Raw genomic sequence first — 17,498 nt, forward strand, 5'->3', positions numbered from 1 at the left:
GCCGGGTCGCCCGCAGGCCGAACCAATGAGACGTGGAGGGGCGGGGCGGTCGCGGACGTAGTGCGTCGCGAGGAGCCGCCCTGCCGGGAAGGAGCCCGAAAGGGAGTCGGCGGCACAAAATGGCGGCGGCGGCGGCGACGGTCGCGGCCGGCGCTCCGGGGCCGGCGGCTCCCGCCGCAGCGGCCTGTGCCCCGGGCTCGGGGAGCGCAGCCCCCGGGTCGCAGGGGATGTTGATCGGGGACCGGCTGTACTCCGGCGTGCTCATCACTTTGGAGAACTGCCTGCTGCCTGACGACAAGCTGCGCTTCACGCCGTCCATGTCGAGTGGCCTCGACACCGATACGGAGACCGACCTCCGCGTGGTGGGCTGCGAGCTCATCCAGGCGGCCGGCATCCTGCTCCGCCTGCCGCAGGTGAGGGCGCGGCCGCGAGCCTCGGGCCGAGGTAACCGCCGCGCCGGCGCCGGGGGACGCGGCCGGGCCCTTTGTTGGCGGCGGGGCCGGGCCCGGCGCGGACGCCGGCCCCGCGGTTCACCGCTGCTGTGCTTCGGGGGCGATGAGGGGGACAGGCGGCGGGACGCGAAGGGCTTTGTGGGCGCGCGGAACGTTTTAGTGTCTGGGCCCGTGTCAGGCGCACGAAGCAAGAGACGTAACTGCAACTTGAGCCTTTAGAAGTGATGGCAACGTTTCTCCTCTCCAGGTGGCCATGGCTACCGGGCAGGTGCTGTTCCAGCGGTTTTTCTACACCAAGTCTTTCGTGAAGCATTCCATGGAGGTAAGGGTTCCCGCGTATTCCCCTCCCGCGGAAATACGTGGAGGGGAAACCCGGGTTCGTTGTTCTGGGGCTCGGAGGGCTGCGCTTGAGGGGTTGGGATCCTAGCCCCCCGGACGTAGAGTGGTTTCCCCACAGCGGCTTTTTCCTTGGTGCCCCTGCTCGTGGCTCCTCGCTCTTCGTCGCTCCTCTTGAGCCGCTGGAGACCGTGATGAGTGGAAGGAACACATGCGTGTGTTGCAATGCTTGCGTTTCAGCATGTGTCAATGGCTTGTGTTCACCTGGCCTCCAAAATAGAGGAGGCCCCAAGACGGATCCGGGATGTCATCAACGTGTTTCATCGCCTTCGGCATCTGAGAGAGAAAAAGTGAGTCTCCTGGTTTTTACGGTTAAGTTCCACAGACGTTTCTGAAACAGAACTCAGGGTGTGAGGTGTTACGCGGTGTCCAGGAGAGGGCCTGCTGCCCAGGAGGTACCCAACGGATGCTGTTTAATGAGTGAAGGAACCACAGTAAAAAGGGCCGGGAACTGTGGCTGTGGTTTTGTCGACATTGGTCTCTTGGTTGGCCCTCGGTTGGCCCATGCCTGTCGCCGAATGTCCTGGAGCTGGGTTCGCAGTCTTCGCACTGTTGACATTTTGGGCTGGGTGATTCTTTGTTGTGAGGACTGTCTTGTGTGTTGTAGGATATTGAGCAGTATCCCTGGCCTCTACAAACTAGATGCTAACGGTTCATCTCTCAGTTGTGACAGCCAAAACCGTCCCCAGAGCTGGCCCTGGGATAGCAAAATTGCCCCTGGTTGAGAACCACTGCCTGGACAACCCAGACTTTATGCTCCTCAGGTGGACGGACGGTCCTTTGGAAAACAGAGCCTCAGGCTGTTTAAATGTTCTACTGCCGTTGGTTCTTTGGTTTTCCATTCACCCATAACGCGTGCACTTTTGTCTTGAACCGGGTAATGGGCGGTTAGTACTTGTGTGATGAGATTTTGAAACCTTCCGCCCTGTTCGTTGTACATGAGAACTGTTTGGAAGGAAAAGAGAATGTTGTTGAGAAGGGATAAGCAGGGTAGCACTGGGGTTTGAGGAAGATGCTCTGGTTTCGTTAAAGGCTACATCTATATTGCAGTGTTTACAGTGGATTTTCACCATTTGGAGGTAATTGGGATTTGAAAGACGTTTTATTTGACCCTTATGTGGACGTGTGCTTTGTCTGTGTAGGAAACCTGTGCCTCTGCTGTTGGATCAAGATTATGTTAACTTAAAGAATCAGATTATAAAGGCAGAAAGACGAGTTCTCAAAGAGCTGGGTTTCTGTGTCCACGTGAAGCACCCTCACAAGGTGGGTATGTGGCCCAGCTGCCACGGGAGCCCACCTGACTGCTCTGTTCTCACCAAGATTGAAAACTCTGAAGAAGAGTAAATGTGTTCCTGACTCGTTTTTCCAGTTTATATCTAAAGTCTGAACGTAATTTATTTGTTAGTTGTCTTTATACTACCTGTTAATTTTATGTTTTCAGGAGTTTTGGAACGGTTATTTTTTAAGTGTGGGCTTTCAAAAAAAATAGTGAATTTGTAAAAATGGAATCTGTTAGTTTATGGTTTTTTTTCTCAACAGCTTATTTTGTAAAGTTGCTTTAGTGATAGCTTTATTTTCTCTAGTGGGGAATTGGAAGGATTCTGAACCCTTTATTTGGAAATGAACTAAAGCAGCTTTGCAGTGCATGACAGTTGAGCATGGCTGCCATACAGTTCCATGGGAACCTTTTATGTGACGCATAAACTTAAAAAAAAAAAAAAAAGATTGCAATCTGCACCTTTCCTTTATTCCCTTTTAATTAGTGGGTTTCTTTTTATCTTTTCTCTCTTGCTTGTTTGACTTTCTGGCATTAATTCAAATTCTTGATAAGTTACCATAGATTTTAGACTTTTTCTTCATTTGCTGAAAGTATTTTCACACCATGTTTTGTGTAAAGTGGTGACTAGGGTACAGAGATGGTTAGGACAAGCTCATCTCACTGGTGGAAACTATGTCGAAGATGAGAATGAGAATCAGCCTTGTGATGGCCATGAAAAATGCAGCTGCCTTTGCTGTGGGTGCAGCCTGGGTTCGAAAGCAGGTAGCGGGGCCTCTCAGCAAAAGCTCCCCTCCAGCTGAGCTGTGCACCGGGCATATGACCAGGAGCCACCCCTGGGATCTAGCATGAGGCTCATATTTACTGCATGGATGCTCTCAAGATCTGAATTTTGGGTTCTCGGGGTTCTTGGTAATAACTGGCTGACCTGTATCTTCCAGATAATCGTTATGTACCTTCAGGTGTTAGAGTGTGAGCGTAACCAGCACCTGGTCCAGACCTCATGGTGAGTTGACCTTCCTTGTTTTATGAGACCAGCAAGGGCAGTGCAGGAATATGTTGATTTGAGGCACTTGGGCAGTGGGTAGTCAGTCCCATGACTTGGTTGTGGGCTGGAGTTGTCTCAGTGCCCAGTGTTCCTGCTGTGTAGATTCTAACCAGCCTCCCAAAATATCAGGCACTAGTGTAACGGTAAGGTGGCCCACACGCTCCCCCGGCCTTCCAGGAGAGCATTCACTGGGCTTCCCTTTGAGGGCTGGTGACTTGGCACATCGGGATCTTTCCCCCAGGTGCCAGCGTCGATGTAGTGGCTTTATGTCTCCTTGGAAGTTGCTCCTAACTGCCTCTTACTAGAGAGGATCCTGTGGGAGAAGGAGGGTTCGGGTAAACTTTCTCTGGGACTGATTTTAACAATGCATATGTTAGAAAGGAAGCCTGAAGTAATAGTGCTGGGTGCTTTGTGAATTTTTTTCCACGGAGTTAAGTCTGTAAGGGTCGTATTTTTGCTGCCTGAATTGTCTGGTGCTATGCTCTATCTAATAGAGAACCTATTTTGACTTTTCTTTTCTGTACTCTTTCAATCGAAGGGTAGCCTCTGAGGGTAAGTGACTAAGACTTCTCCTCTACTGTCCAAGCGCTTTGGTGCAGGGACAGCGGCCGTCCTCAGCCAATCCAGCGCAGGCTCTCCACCGAAGGCCGGCTCTAGATGGTGGTATGCGCACGGTAGTATAGTGCTGGCCGACTGCTGCTGTGGTTCTCTGACGGTGGCGCTGCTTGTTAACCCTGTCGTGCTTGGTAATTGTATTGATGAGAGTTCACTGTCTTGACTTGAATCCTGTCCCTTTAAAACTGCTGTACGTGTGCAATAAAGATGCAGTACCTGTGTCCTAAAAACATTTCTGTGGAAAGCTGTACGAATTGGCTGACGGGGACTCACACTTCAGTACGGGCTTGTGCCAGTTTTCCCGGAAGTCCTAAAGTTGCTCTTCAGCAGCTAAGTGTTGACACGTTCTAGTAAAAGGTGTGCATCTTTAAATTATTTCATGGACACTTTTTATATTGTAATTTAGATAAGCAATACGTTTAAATACACATTTCAAGGACTTCATTTGTTTTGTTTTTGGGATTTAAAAGTTAATAGATAAATGGCATCACTATTTGAGTACTGAAAATTTATTAGAACCAAAAAAGTTTCTGATGTTTATGTTTATGACATGTTTGAACTGTTCGCTTGCAATGCTCTGAGACCCATGGCCTTGGGGCCATCATGTAGGTCTTTTCCTTGATTATCTCTTGAGGCCTGGAGCAAGAGCTTCCAGAGCCAGGTGCCACTAAGTTGGCCTATGTTGAATAGATCACTGAGAAGTCTGAGTGGGTTTGTGTTGTCACCTTCTCCAGGGTTTCAGGCAAAGTTAAGAGGGTTGGGGCGGGGGTGTATCAGTGAAATCACACAGCAGGATGTGGCTACCCTGTGGGTGTGGCCTGACTCTCAGGGGTTGCCATAGTGTGGGGTATGTTAGGAGCAGCAAATGTATCATTTATTTGACTGTTTTCTCATGGAATCTGTTTTTGCAATATTGATGAGATATGTGAATATGAGATCCTGATTTTGGTCTATTAAATCCTAGACAAATAATATCTAAAGGAAAATGTTGAAAATGTAGCCAATTTTAAAACCCTTTAACTTTTAAAAAATGCAAATGTTTTGTATTTTTATATCTTTTAAAGTACAATAATGCTTTTTAAATGTATTGATTATGATGAAACTTGTAGTGTTTTGTTGCTTTTGTCTGATTTTATGAATGTTCATTTTAAGACTCGTTATTGAGATGGGACAGTTTGGAAACGGTTCTTTGATATGCCTGAGAAGAGGACTTCCCTTTGGGCATTGAGCCTTCCTCTGCATGATGTTCCCATGCGCCCAGAGGTGTTTTCCCTTTCCAAGTGGACTCCCTCATGGAAGGAGAAGGGCCAGGCCCTGAGCACCTCTTCGAGGAAAAGGGATGCAAGAGGACGGCTTGTCTCAGAAGAGCCCTCGCAGGCTGCCTGCTCAGCCCATTCATTTGAGTTTGCATGTTTCTCTGCACTATGGATTTTGAGCATTTAGATTTCTTTCATCAAGTACATTTCAACCACTACAGTAGACATTTTCTCTCTGAGGCATTGTGCTTTGCACGAGAACAGCCAGGAGTTGAGGGAAAAGTAAAGTTAAAGTCGGTTCTCTTTCATAGCAACATGTGTTGTCTGACATTCAGCCAGCTTTTTAGATTTTTTTTTCCCAGTAATTTCCCTGTTTTCCTGTACTCACAAAAAGCAGCTAGAATGTCTCTCCAGGAATCCTGAGCCTCACAGGACTGTGTAGCTCTAAGCCTAGGAGTAGACTGCGTAGAGTAGTGATTGTATCTAGATGATGCACACGGGTATCCTGGGGATGCCCGGAGCGTTGCAGTCTTTCCTGCATTTGGTTTTCAGGAATTACATGAATGACAGCCTTCGCACAGATGTCTTCGTGAGGTTCCAGCCTGAGAGCATCGCCTGTGCCTGCATTTATCTTGCTGCCCGGACACTGGAGGTCAGTGTTGCGCCACCACAGGGGATCCTGGCCTGATTCTTTCTCCAGCCTCCAGTAAACTTCTGCGTAGTGTTCTTCAGATTATGCTCATTGATGCCAATGAAAAGCCTGTCTCTTGGTGACCAGCAAGGCTTGTTTTTTATTGCCCTAAGAGTCTTGTTGGCCAAAAAAGAAAGTATTAACAGTGATGGCATTTGTGTTTACAGATCCCTTTGCCCAATCGTCCCCATTGGTTTCTTTTGTTTGGAGCAACTGAAGACGAAATTCAGGAAATCTGCTTAAAAATCCTGCAGCTTTATACTCGGAAAAAGGTTCTATGTTTTTTCATGTAATACATGCATTTGTGTTTAACCAGAAACATCTGGTCTTGAATTTCTTTGGATTCTGACTCCCATAGGTTGATCTTACACACCTTGAAAGTGAAGTCGAGAAGAGAAGGCACGCCATTGAAGAGGCCAAGGCACAAGCTAAGGGCCTGCTGCCTGCTGGCACCCAGGTTCTGGACAGCACTTCAGGGTTCTCACCTGCCCCCAAGCTGGGTGAGTGTGAGGGTGTGTGGCCCTCCTTTTCTCCAGATTTCTCTTGGAACTGTGTCTGCTGCTGACCTGAGCTCTCTGCAGGCACCAGGGTCCCCAGCGGACATTTGTTGATTTTTGAAGTGAGAAGGTCACTCCTAAAGGAGTTTTCATCGTTTTTTTGTTTTCTTTCCCTAAGATTTTATTTATTCATTTGAGAGAGAGCATGCTCGCGAGTGTGCACGAGTGGGGTGGGGAGGAGGGGCGGAGGGAGAGGGAGAAGCAGATTCCCCGCTGAGCAGGGAGCCCAACATGGGGCTTGATACCAGGATCCCCGAGATCATGACCCTAGCTGAAGGCAGACACTTAACCGACTGAACCACCCAGGTGCCCCAATATTTTAAGTAGTCTCTACACCCAGTGTGGAGCTCAAACTTAAAACCCTGAGATCAAGAATTGCATACTCCACCAACTGAGCCAGCTAGGCACCCATTGTTTTTATATTTTCATTAGTGAGGGACGTGGACAAGCTTTTCAAAAAAAAATTTTTTTTTTTTTTTTTTTTAACCCAGCTCACCTAATTAGCTTGTCTTCTGATGAAAATTTTATAAATCTAGGGTAGTAGATTGTGTTTTTTGGGTCATGTTAGAACTAAGTATGATGCACATCCCCAGTCCCTCAAGGAAGGCAAGTGAGACAGGTGGCTTTTCTGTGTCTTTCGGGTGCATGTTTACGTTCTGAGTCCCAGGCCGGGAACAGGGGGTCTCCGTAAATCCCATAGAAGTGGTATTGCCTTGCTCTGCTAATGTGTTTTCTCTCAGAACAGTTTTCCTGGTGGTGAGGTTTTAACTTCTTGTATTTGATTCTAGCAGAATCCCCTAAAGAAGGTAAAGGAAACAAGCCTTCCCCGCTCTCTGTGAAGAACGCCAAGAGGAAAATGGAGGGCATGAAGAAAGTTAAGGCTGACAGCCCGGTGAATGGGTGAGTACCCAAGCGCCCCAGCTGGCCTTTGGGGTTGGCTGGAGAGACTTGAAGCCTGTAACTGCTCCCACCATTTGTTCTCAGCTTGCCAAAGGGGCGAGGGAGTCGAAGTAGGAGTGGGAGTCGTGAGCAGAGCTACTCAAGGTCCCCATCACGATCTGCTTCTCCTAAGAGGAGGTGTGTGCTGCTCAGGGCTCATGGGGGGCCGGGACGGGGTGCTGCACCTGGCAAGGGATATTTTCCCCAGGGTGGCTATTGGTGGTGTGGCTGCCCCTCACAGGAAAGTCAATCCTCACCCTCAGGTGGTGGGGTGAGTGGTCACCTGTTTGGTGGTGCTGTCCTTCCTCACAGAAAAAGTGACAGCGGCTCCACGTCTGGCGGGTCCAAGTCGCAGAGCCGTTCACGGAGCAGGAGTGACTCCCCTCCTAGACAGGTGCACAGAGGTGTTCCCTACAAAAGCTCCAAGGTGAGGAGCTACCGGAAGTCTAAGGACTGCAAGTACCCCACCCAGAAGCCACACAAGTCCCGGAGTCGGAGCTCCTCTCGGTCTCGAAGCCGCTCACGGGAGCGGGCAGATAGTTCCGGGAAATATAAGAAAAAAAGTCATTACTATAGAGATCAGCGAAGGGAGCGTTCTCGGTCGTACGAGCGCACGAGCCATCGCTATGAGCGGGATCACCCTGGGCACAGCAGGCATCGGAGGTGAGGCGCTGGGCTCCCAGAGTGCTGCCCTTCGCCCCTTGGTGTGCACCCGTGGCATGACTGGCCCTGCGGTGCAACTCTTTTTGGAAATGGCTGTTGGCTCTGGACCTTGTGATGCATTTGGAGATGGACTCAAGAGGCCGGCGAGGTGCCCTTCAGGCCGGCCTGGGCACGGCGCGTACACTCGTGTCAGCACAGGGCCCGCCTCGGCAGCAGCCCTGTGGCAGCTTGATGTGGAAGCAGATGTGTACGTCCTGGTGGTGTGGCTTGGTGCTAACGACAGGCCGTCTTTACTCGATTACGTTAAACCAAGAAAATGACTTTTAGAACCTTTGCCTATATTAGGTTGTACTTATGTACATATTTTGCAGTGTTTCACAATGAGAAAATGGCCTTAATAGCCCCTTATTCTCTATTCGCCCTGTAAATAAACATGTGTTTAATACAAGTTAAAGCTATATATGAAAATTCAGAACTTGAATTCTGTCGGCTTAAAACTTGTGTAGAGAATTCTGATTTTTAAAATGTGAAGGTATTTAGATCTGTGTTGAAAGTCGTATATTTTTATCTGTGCGATGCTGAGTGCAGGCCACCAGCTCCCAAATAGAGAAGTTTCCTATATATGCATTTTACGTGGTTAAATAAACACAATTCTCTCTACTCAGGACATTTGGAACGTTCCAGAATGTGTAGTTTGTCGTTCTGCTCGCTCGTTCCTGTGCACGGCCTGCAGTCCCCGAGCTAGTGGTCTGTCTGCACGGCCGGCCCTGATCTCATCACAGTGTGGGCTTTTGTACCGAGCCCTGTGCGGCTGCTCTTCCGCGGCCCGCCGGCCTTGAAGAGCCTGGGCCGAAGGCCGCTTCCTGCGGGGGCGCGGAGGGCGGGCGGGGACAGGACAGAATGGGTCCGAGGGGCAGCCTGGGCGTGGCGGGCGGGCTGGCGACTAGCGGGAGGGCAGCTGGCGCGCCGGCCCGGGCGGTGGGGCTGTGCGCGCGGCGGGGCCAGCACCTGGGGCCCAGGGGGCGCGCGGCACCTCAGAGGCCTTGCTACTTGGGGAGCCGAGCGAGCGGCGCCTCCTGGAAGGCCGCGGGGCAGAGGGCCCACTGCCCTTGCCGACTCCGACCGAGGGCTGGTGGTTTGCGGGAGTTCCGCGCGCACACAGGCACAGGAGGGGGGTCGTCGGCTTCCAAACGCGCCGCGTTCACGCACCGGCCGCGCCTCCTGCGGGACTCCGGCCGCTTCCGTCGGCCCGAGAACTCTATTTCCGCCGCGGGGCTAACGCCACTTCCGCCCGCCTTGGACGACTAGCCACTGGTTGGTCCCGGGCATCCCTTAGGATTGTGGGAAATGTAGTTTTCTCGCCGCCGTCAGGGAGGGCCGAGCCTGCGGGCTGTGGGCGGGGTGGGCCGCTCCTCTGGCCGGAAGCGGCTGCTTTCTGGGCCCGGCGGGACGTGCGCCGACGCGGAGTCGGACGCCGTGGGGGCGCCAGGGGGCGCCGGGAGTGGGTCCCGCCGGGCGGCCGCACGCGGGACTGGGGGCTGGTTTGGGGACGGACCGGAAGTGCCTAAAGTGGGCGACGGAGTGGTCAGTTTCAGTCACCCGGCTTGGGTCTGGGAGGGTCGGAGCGAGGCCGCGGCTGCAGGGGGACGGCGGTCGGTGAGGCTGGGGCCGGACCGTCGGGGCCTGGGAGCCGCGGCCGCCGTGCGCCAGTCCCGGCCTTCCGCGCCCTCGAGCGTCGGCTCCGCCCGGGTGGTGGGTCCCTGGGCTGGAGCTGAGGCTCGGGGAGGGGTGGGGGACTGCTCAGAGGGGCGCAGCCGCGGAGCGGCGGACGAGGGGCTCGCGCCTCGGTCTGGTCGCTGGAGGGAGTGAGCCCCGTGTGGTGGGAGAGGGCGATGAGGGTGATGGGTGTGGGAGTCCTGGCGGCCCCGGGGCTGCTGCACGCGCCGCCCGGCCACTCCCGCGTGACCGCCACGCGCACCTGTATTGCAGCCGCTCTGAGCACCTGGGGCCGCCACCACCCGCGGACCATGTTCCTGGTGCGCCTGACGTCTCAGCTGCTGAGGGCTGTTCCTCGGGCAGGTAAGAGGCCCCGTGGGGGCAAGGCAGCTGGGCAGGGTGCGCCCCGGGTTAGGAACGTGGGGTAGGTGATCCCAACGGCCCCCACCTGCCAGCTGGAGGCGGGGGCCTGGCCACACAAAGTCCTCGTAAACATCCAAGTAGCCAAAAGGGAAAGTCCGGGCCTGAGAACATCAGCCTGAATTCCCGCTGGGATAAGGTGCGGGTCGTCCTGGTCCGTGATGACCGCTCTGCTCCCCAGTGGGGGAGGCGGCATTGGCTGTGCTCAGCCCTGGCCTGGCTGCTTGGGTGGTAACTGCTGTCTGGTTTCCTGCAGGTTGCGGTCGGCCCTGGCCTATCTCAGGGGTCCTAGGCAGGCCTTGCTACAGCACGCGGCCAACAGGCCCAAGTGGAGTTGCCTCCGTCCCTGGCAAGGGGCTCCAGCTGGAGCTTGAGGAGATGCTGGTCCCCAGGAAGATGTCCATCAGTCCTCTGGAGAGCTGGCTGACCGCCCACTACCTCCTACCCAGACTAGATGCCAGGACCCCAGGGACCGTGGCACCATCTCAGCTCTATGAGTGTCCACCTAGCCAAGTGGAAGGGGCTGAGCAGGGGATGGAGGAGGTCTGGGATGCACCCCAGGTGCAGTGCAAAAACGTACTGAAGATTCGCCGGCGGAAGATGAATCATCACAAGTACCGTAAACTGGTCAAGAGGACCCGGTTCCTGCGGCGGAAGGTCCGGGAAGGACGCCTGAAACGGAAGCAGGTAAGTGTGGGGGGTGGGCCTCTCAGCCTAAGGTGGGGCAAGGCGGCTGAAAGTGTGTGACTGTGCCACAGACCAGTCAGTGGTCCCTCCTGTGCCCTTGCAGATCAAGTTCGAGAGAGACCTGAGGCGCATCTGGCTGAAGGCGGGCCTGAAGGAAGCCCCTGCGGGCTGGCAGACCCCCAAGATCTACCTGAGGGGCAAATGAGTCCAGTGCTCCTCTCCCCCACCCCTGTTGCTGCTGATGACCCACTGTAATAAATGTTTAGGAACTTAGCTGTCCCCGGGTGACCTGGCCCCTCTGCGGCCTAGCGTGAGCTATCTTGGGATTGAGCTGGTGCCCACCTCTGGTTTTCTAGGAGGCACAAGGGCTTCCCGAGAGGGCCCTTGTCCTGGTGCCAAGTCCGCAGGAACGACAGCCTCCCCATTTATGAATGCCTGATGCTACGACCGCTGCAAACAGAGGCCCAGGTCTGCCCTTTAGGCGCTTGGACTCCACTGCGGGAGGCAGACTCTGAACACGCTGATGGCAGAAGTACCAAGGGACAGTGCTGGGGGGTTAGGGAGCGCCCAGATTGAGTTGGGGGTATGATTACAGTGTGAGAGGGGACAGGGAGGGCCTCATGGGGAAGACTGGGGAGGGGGGCAGGCTCTGCCCCCAGAGATGATGGACGGTGCCCTGCGGTCCCCACAGACTTGGGCCTCAAGTGGCTGTCTGAGCTGTCCTGCTCCGCTAGGGCTGGGGGGGCCCCTGGTCTCCTTTGGGTTCCTTGGCCTCTGCCACCTCATGGGACGCTGAGTGGGGCTAATCAGGAAAGGATGGCTGGGAGGGTGTGCTCTGGCAGGGTTGGGGGTGGCTGAGAAAGTGGTGCTGTTTGTGGAACTGGAAAAACCCTGGAGCCTTGGCGTGAGCCAGTGGACCACTGCATCCAGGCTTGGCGAGGGCTGGGCTGCAGGCAGGGGAGCTTGGTCGGAGTGCCATGAATGTGGCAGACGCTACTCTGCTCAGCCTCTGCCCTGCTCCCTGACGGCTGACTCAGAGGATAGGAAGAGTGGTGCATCTTTCCTGAGCCGTCCAGTAGAGACACGCGTGATGCTGGTGTCCTCCCTCGATCCCCTCCACCCCGTTAAGGGCAACACCACGTCTCAGCAGGCTGTGGGGATTTCTTGCCTTGTCACAGAAATGTGTCTGGGAGTGGGGTTGAGTTCTCTGCAAATCAGGCAGATCTTGGGGGAGGGCTGGAGCAGGGCTTACCCAGCAGCTTCTCTGGAATGGCACAGACCACATTGTGTTGCTCACCCCACGTTCTTTCGGTGCGCCAGGCGGGCCCCTGCCCTGTGCATGGCAGCCAGCCAGCTAGGTAAGCAGGGTTCTAACCACGGGGCCGGTCTGAGTCCCTGCCCGTCAGGGGACACAGCCCGCGGAGGTGCTGGGTGTGGTGGAGGAGGGTGACGCTGGCCATGACCTGGGGGGGCACCTGACACCATTGAGGGTGCAGGCCTGCTTCCACATGTGGCTGCAAGGGGGCAGCAGTTGGGCTCCCAGCAGCCCCTGGGTTGGGGCTGAGGACCAGGACAGCCGGAGCACCCTGCCAGCCCAGTCACCTGGGAGGGCACAGGGAGCCCCTGGGAGGCCCCCAGCTGGGGTCACAGTCATCCTTCCTGGGTCTTGGTCTCCCCATCTGGGGGTGGGGCGGGGCAGAGGCGCCAGGGCCCAGTGGTGGAGCCTGCTGGGGTGGAGTGGACCGTGACCTGTTGGTACCAAGGCTGGCCTCTGCTCCACCTGGCCTCTCAGCTGGGTCTCTGCCGCTGTTGCCCTTGGCCGGTGCCCGTGGCTGCCGGGTAGCCGCTCCCGTATCTCCTCCCAGTCCTGTCGTGGTAGCTGCCCCGCGGCTCACTCCACCCTTCCCTGGTGGCTGAGAGGAGCAATGGGGTGCTAAGTTGATCTGCCATCTGGAAGCAGAGCCGCTGTCGGGAGCTTGGCTGGGCAGCAAATCTGGGAGGTATGACTGGCTGACCTGTGCAGGAAGCCACAGACCCACACTCCTGGAGGCTGGCAGCTGGCAGAGCCCCACAGGGCCCTTGCTCCAACCTCTTCCACCGGGGTGGGTGCCAGCTTGGGGGGTCCCTGGAGGTAGGGCCCCTGGCCACATCTGGAGACATTTTTGGTTGTCTCAGTGGGGGGGTCCCACTGACCACAGTGGGCGGAGGCTGGGAATACATGCCCCATAACGCACAGGGCAGCTGACACCTGAAATGAGTTGCCCCAAACCTCGGTGGTACTACGGTTGAGATCTCTGCTGCAGATGTCACTGATCCTGTGGGGTCTGGTCCTGAGGCAGCCCGACCCCCACTCCCTTCTTTGTGCAGAGCTCGTCCTGCCTGTGGCTTGGATGTATCTGGGCCCCAACCACAACTGCAGGAGGCAATTGTGTGAAGCAATTGTGTGGAAGCAGATGTGCTTTTATTTTTATCTCTGCAGTTCCTCCCAGGCTATAAGAAACTGCCCTTCCCTCTTCCCTATGGGGCCTCCACCCTGCCCCCCAGCCTGTGGGATGAGTAGCCCCTTTTCCCTGCTGGCCCCGGGCGCCCCCACAGTGAAAGGGCAGAGGCAGGAGGGGTGTGGCAGAGTGCCCTGCTGGCATCGCGTAGGACTTGGGTTCTGGCCAGAGGGGGCCTCAGCCAGGGCCAGAGCTACTGGGGGTGTTCTTGGGCCCTTGCTGGGGGCCCTGCCTCTTGGGCCCGATGTGGAGGCATCTCTGAGCTCAGTCCCTGTGCCTTGTCACTCTGCCACTCCGTGCCAGCCAGTGTCCTCTGGCCTGGGTGTTCCTGGCCATACAGTGGGCCAAGGAAGGGGCCAGGCAGGCTCTCCAGGCAAGGGAGGATGCTGAGGCTGGATGCTGGGTCCTGGGAGGGGCTGGTTGTGGCCTGCCTACGGCAGATGCTCAGGACACAGCATGTGAGCTGTGAACGGCTGCACTCCCTGCTGTCCAAGGAGTATGCAGGCTGGGGAGGGTGACAGAGGCTGGAGAAAGAAGCCTGCTCCCCGGGCCTGGCCACGGCCAGCTGAGCTCACGGAGAAGCTGGAACCTGGGTGGGCAGGGGTGGGAGGGAATCTTCCTCTCTAGGGCTGAGTTGTGGGAAAAGCCCTCCAAGGGCTCTTGAGCTGTGGCCCCTGGGATAGGGCTGAGGAGTCCAGAACTGGGTCTGGAGTTAGCCTCAGGGTGGGGGCCAGTGGATGACACCCCCGCCACCTGGCTGCACACCCAGAGGCCAGCCCATGCGCCCGTCAAATTCTGTCCCTTGCTGACCTCAGCCTCAGGGCCATTTGGATTCTTAGGTAAGACGGGTTCTGGGGCGCCTGGGTGGCTCAGTTGGTTAAGCGACTGCCTTCGGCTCAGGTCATGATCCTGGAGTCCCGGGATCAAGTCCCGCATCGGGCTCCCTGCTCGGCGGGGAGTCTGCTTCTCCCTCTGGCCCTCCCCCCTCTCATGCTCTCTCTCTCTCATTCTCTCTCTCTCAAATAAATAAATAAAATCTTTAAAAAAAAAAAAAAGACTTGGGTTCTGGCCAGAGGGGGATTGGGTCACATGACAGCTGAGTGCTAGGGCTGGGACTAGAGTCCAGGCTGAGACCTGGACACTTCCAGGGGGTTGGGGGGTTCTGAACAGTGTCTGGAGGCTTGGGGTTCTCTTTAGGATGTGGGGTGGCCAATGTGTGTCTGTGTGTATGTTGAGGACCGACCACTCCTGGATGCACAGGGGAGGGAAGCACTGAACACTCCCAGGTGACCTGTGGGGTAGGGGCATGGCTCTGGGAATGTGGGGGGGCAATGGCAGGGCTGTCAGGGCTCCCTGAGGCCGAGGTGTGGGGAGGCCTCAGGCCGGGCACAAGCTTGTGCCAACTCCTAGAGAACCTCCAAAATGTGGCCAAGACCAGGTGGCATTAACAGCACATGCATCTTGTAGAGTGTAAATTGTAGAGTATACTTGTCCCAGCAAATTTGGGAACACAGGGTTCAGCTACAACTGGACATGTGGTGAGTGCCCTGTGACCTGGCACTGTGTGCCCCACATCCTTGCCCACCCCGGGCTGGCGTCACGCTGCTGTGGACAGTCTGGTCCAGGAGGAAACTGATCAGCCCAGAGTCCTGCTGAGCAGAGCTGGCCGACCTCCAGGATCTGCTGTGGGTGGAGGGGGCCTCTGAGGCCACCAAGACCCTCGCATGGACAGGGGTCTCCTGCCCCCCGTCTGTCCCAGCTGAGGTGGGTCTGGTAACCACAGGGTCCTCTGGGCTCAGACACGGGCCCTTCCCTCTGCACCCAGACAAGGGAGGCTGGGGGGGATGCGCTCTGGGCCCCTCCGCTCCTCCAAGGGGAGCCCATTCACTTTGATTGGTCCTGTTGGTTGCATTACTTTGTATTTACAGTTAAATTTTTATTTTTTAACTTTCCAGCCAAGTAAGATTGTAGCTGCATGTGAAGTTGATGCAAAGCTAATAACAAAACAGCAGCTCTGCCTCAGCCAGTGGAGTCCGTCACAGAGGCGGTGCCTGCAGCTTCTGCAGAGGACTCCTGTGCCCCCGGGTGTGGCCCGCCATGGCCTCTGGGCTCAGCAAGATCACACTTCCTTTCTCATACAACTGTTTGTTTTCCTGTTTTGTTTTTGCATGTTTGGTTTTTTTTTATCTATCAAAATTCAGCCCCAGACTTGCTGATAGAATTTTAAAAGTCACGGTTTGGTTCAGTTTCTCAAATGATTCTCCTGCTGTCTCCTGTCTGGGCTGCCCTGGGCCCCACCCGCTGGGTCCTGTTTCTGGGTCACCACATTCTCCTCTTGCGCAGTCTTCTCCCTTCTTTTCATGGGTACATTTTTCTTTTCTTTTTTTTTTTTGAAGATGTTATATATTTATTTGACAGAGAGAGACATAGTGAGAGCAGGAACATAAGCAGGGGGAGTGGGAGAGGGAGAAGCAGGCTTCCCGCCAAGCAGGGAGCCCGATGCGGGGCTCGATCCCAGCACCCTGGGATCATGACTTGAGCCGAAGGCAGACGCTTAACGACTGAGTCACCCAGGCGCCCCTCTTTTGTTTTTTTAAAGATTTACTTATTAGAGAACGACGGGGTGGAGGGGCAAAGGGAGAGAATCTCAAGCAGACTCCCCACTGAGTGCAGGGCCTCGATCCCATGACCCTGAGATCATGACCTGAGTTGAAACCAAGAGTCGGGTGCTCAACTGACTGAGCCACCAGGTGCCCCTCATGGAATGTTTTTCTGAGAAAGGGCGCACGGGAGCTAGAGGGTAGAATAAGGATTAATTGATGTGTGTGAGTGGATTCCACAGGTGTTGTGCTAGGTCCTTACAGGAGTGACTTCATTTCCCAGCAAATCTACGATCAGCTCCCAGAGGGGACCTTGCCTGCTGTCATGTAGGTAAAAAGCCATTCATGATTCAGCTACAAGTCTGTCTGGCTCTAAAACTTATTTTTAAAAATTATTTTAATAGAAGCTATGCCTGTGTATGCCTAACTAGTTTAGTAATTCAGTAGTGCTGACGAAAAATAACCACACCACTTTTCCCAGAGGCAGTTTTAGCCCTCTTAGATGATTCTTTTGACAATACGATTTATTGTCATATCTTTAAATTGGTGGCTTTTCGATTTTTTTGACAAAAACTCAAAATAAGAAATACATTTGATATCACGACCTGGTATGTAAACACACACACACAACTGAAAGATTTCAAAAGCTATACTTAGCCTTCCTAAGTGCAGTAATCTCAGATACATTCTATTTTGTTACCACCATGTACGATCCACTAAACTGACTGTGGTCTGAGAAGTTTGGCTGCACTTGCTTTCACTTCAGGTGTCTCAGTGGACTTCCTCCCCGACCCCGGTGACGCCCATGGGGATGGGGGCCGTCGTCAGTGGCTGTCACAGCCCTGACACCAGGCCGTCAGCCCAGGAAGCAGCACAGAGAATGTGAGCCCTTGCGTATCAGCAGACATATCCTGTGACTTGGTCGGCGGTTTGGCTGATTCTAGAATTCTAGCCTGAAAATTCTTTCCGGCAAAACTCTGCAAGCATTTCTCCCGTGTCTCTGGCTCCCAGCTCGAGGGTTGCTGCTGAGGAAACTGGACCCATTTTGAGTCCGAGCCTTTGTAAGCGACCAGCTTTTTCTCTTGAAGCTTCTCTTCTTCGTTGCAGCAGATGTTCACAGTGACACAGTTCAGTGTGGATCTGTTCCCACCCTGGAGGAGCCCGGTGCCATCTAGAAAGTCCTGACCTCCAGTTCTGGGAAACCCCCCTGAGCTGCTGTGCTGTCATCCGCCCGCCCTCGCTCTCCTCTCTGAGGCTCCTGCTATCAGCGTTCTCTCCTCTCCCGCCTCCGATCTGACTGGCATCTTCCACATTTTTTTCTAATCCACTTAATGAATTTTTTAAAAAATATCTGTTATGCCATTTTTATTTTCTAAGAGACTTTTTGTTTTTTGGGTATTTTATGGGGGTATTTTTAATAGCACTCACCATGTTTGTGTTTCACAGGTGTGATGTCATCTCTTCTGTGAGGGTATTAATGATACGTGTTTTCTCGAGCATGCTGCCCCCATCACCCCTGTCCAGTTTCTGCTTCCCAGTTGATTTTTTTCTGTTTGTTGACTTTGGTCTCTGTTTTTCATGTTAGTGGGTTTCCTTTGGTAGAACTCGGTTGTCTACTTATGTTTGAGTGTGGTCTACAAAGCAGCAGCAAGAAATGTCCAAGACACCCAGAAATGGTCTCGAA

The 17,498-nt window shown here is 54.3% G+C and overlaps 2 protein-coding genes across 9 annotated transcripts; both read left to right on the forward strand.

Annotated features, from left to right (window-relative positions):
• The first annotated feature begins 66 nt into the window (after nt 1-66).
• On the forward strand, nt 67-8,560 carry CCNL2 (cyclin L2). 6 transcript variants are annotated; one of them, XM_045898925.3, is made up of 11 exons: nt 67-413; nt 700-774; nt 1,029-1,138; nt 1,991-2,111; nt 3,066-3,130; nt 5,596-5,695; nt 5,902-6,006; nt 6,093-6,234; nt 7,080-7,191; nt 7,276-7,368; nt 7,494-7,686. In XM_045898925.3, exons 1-11 carry the CDS (start codon nt 120-122, stop codon nt 7,549-7,551), a joined length of 1,275 nt encoding a protein of 424 aa, XP_045754881.1. In that variant the 5' UTR covers nt 67-119; the 3' UTR covers nt 7,552-7,686. The 6 variants fall into 6 exon arrangements, with proteins under 6 accessions (XP_045754881.1, XP_045754883.1, XP_045754879.1 ...); XM_045898923.3 differs by having other exon boundaries at nt 69-413; nt 7,543-8,560; XM_045898924.3 differs by having other exon boundaries at nt 70-413; nt 7,083-7,191; nt 7,543-8,560.
• Nucleotides 8,561-9,307: 747 nt separating this feature from the next.
• On the forward strand, nt 9,308-10,989 carry AURKAIP1 (aurora kinase A interacting protein 1). 3 transcript variants are annotated; one of them, XM_045898929.3, is made up of 4 exons: nt 9,308-9,477; nt 9,883-9,972; nt 10,286-10,716; nt 10,820-10,989. In XM_045898929.3, exons 2-4 carry the CDS (start codon nt 9,921-9,923, stop codon nt 10,919-10,921), a joined length of 585 nt encoding a protein of 194 aa, XP_045754885.1. In that variant the 5' UTR covers nt 9,308-9,477; nt 9,883-9,920; the 3' UTR covers nt 10,922-10,989. The 3 variants fall into 3 exon arrangements, with proteins under 3 accessions (XP_045754885.1, XP_045754886.1, XP_064446204.1); XM_045898930.3 differs by lacking the exon at nt 9,308-9,477 and adding an exon at nt 9,501-9,645; XM_064590134.1 differs by lacking the exon at nt 9,308-9,477 and adding an exon at nt 9,526-9,549.
• The last annotated feature ends 6,509 nt before the right edge of the window (nt 10,990-17,498 follow it).

This window comes from Mirounga angustirostris, unplaced genomic scaffold (genome assembly GCF_029215605.1).
Source record: "Mirounga angustirostris isolate CCGP_5_RB_7025 unplaced genomic scaffold, mMirAng1.0.hap1 SCAF_4, whole genome shotgun sequence".
NCBI lineage: Eukaryota > Metazoa > Chordata > Mammalia > Carnivora > Phocidae > Mirounga > Mirounga angustirostris.

What these genes read in the sequence shown, in the direction of transcription:
- AURKAIP1 (XM_045898929.3), top strand. Translation starts at nt 9,921, where the DNA reads ATGTTCCTGGTGCGCCTGACGTCTCAGCTGCTGAGGGCTGTTCCTCGG. An exon ending in GAGGGCTGTTCCTCGGGCAG is followed by an intron (nt 9,973 to 10,285) that starts GTAAGAGGCCCC and finishes GGTTTCCTGCAG; the next exon opens with GTTGCGGTCGGCCCTGGCCT. An exon ending in GACGCCTGAAACGGAAGCAG is followed by an intron (nt 10,717 to 10,819) that starts GTAAGTGTGGGG and finishes GTGCCCTTGCAG; the next exon opens with ATCAAGTTCGAGAGAGACCT.
- CCNL2 (XM_045898923.3), top strand. Translation starts at nt 120, where the DNA reads ATGGCGGCGGCGGCGGCGACGGTCGCGGCCGGCGCTCCGGGGCCGGCG. An exon ending in TCCTGCTCCGCCTGCCGCAG is followed by an intron (nt 414 to 699) that starts GTGAGGGCGCGG and finishes TCTCCTCTCCAG; the next exon opens with GTGGCCATGGCTACCGGGCA. An exon ending in ACGTGAAGCACCCTCACAAG is followed by an intron (nt 2,112 to 3,065) that starts GTGGGTATGTGG and finishes TGTATCTTCCAG; the next exon opens with ATAATCGTTATGTACCTTCA.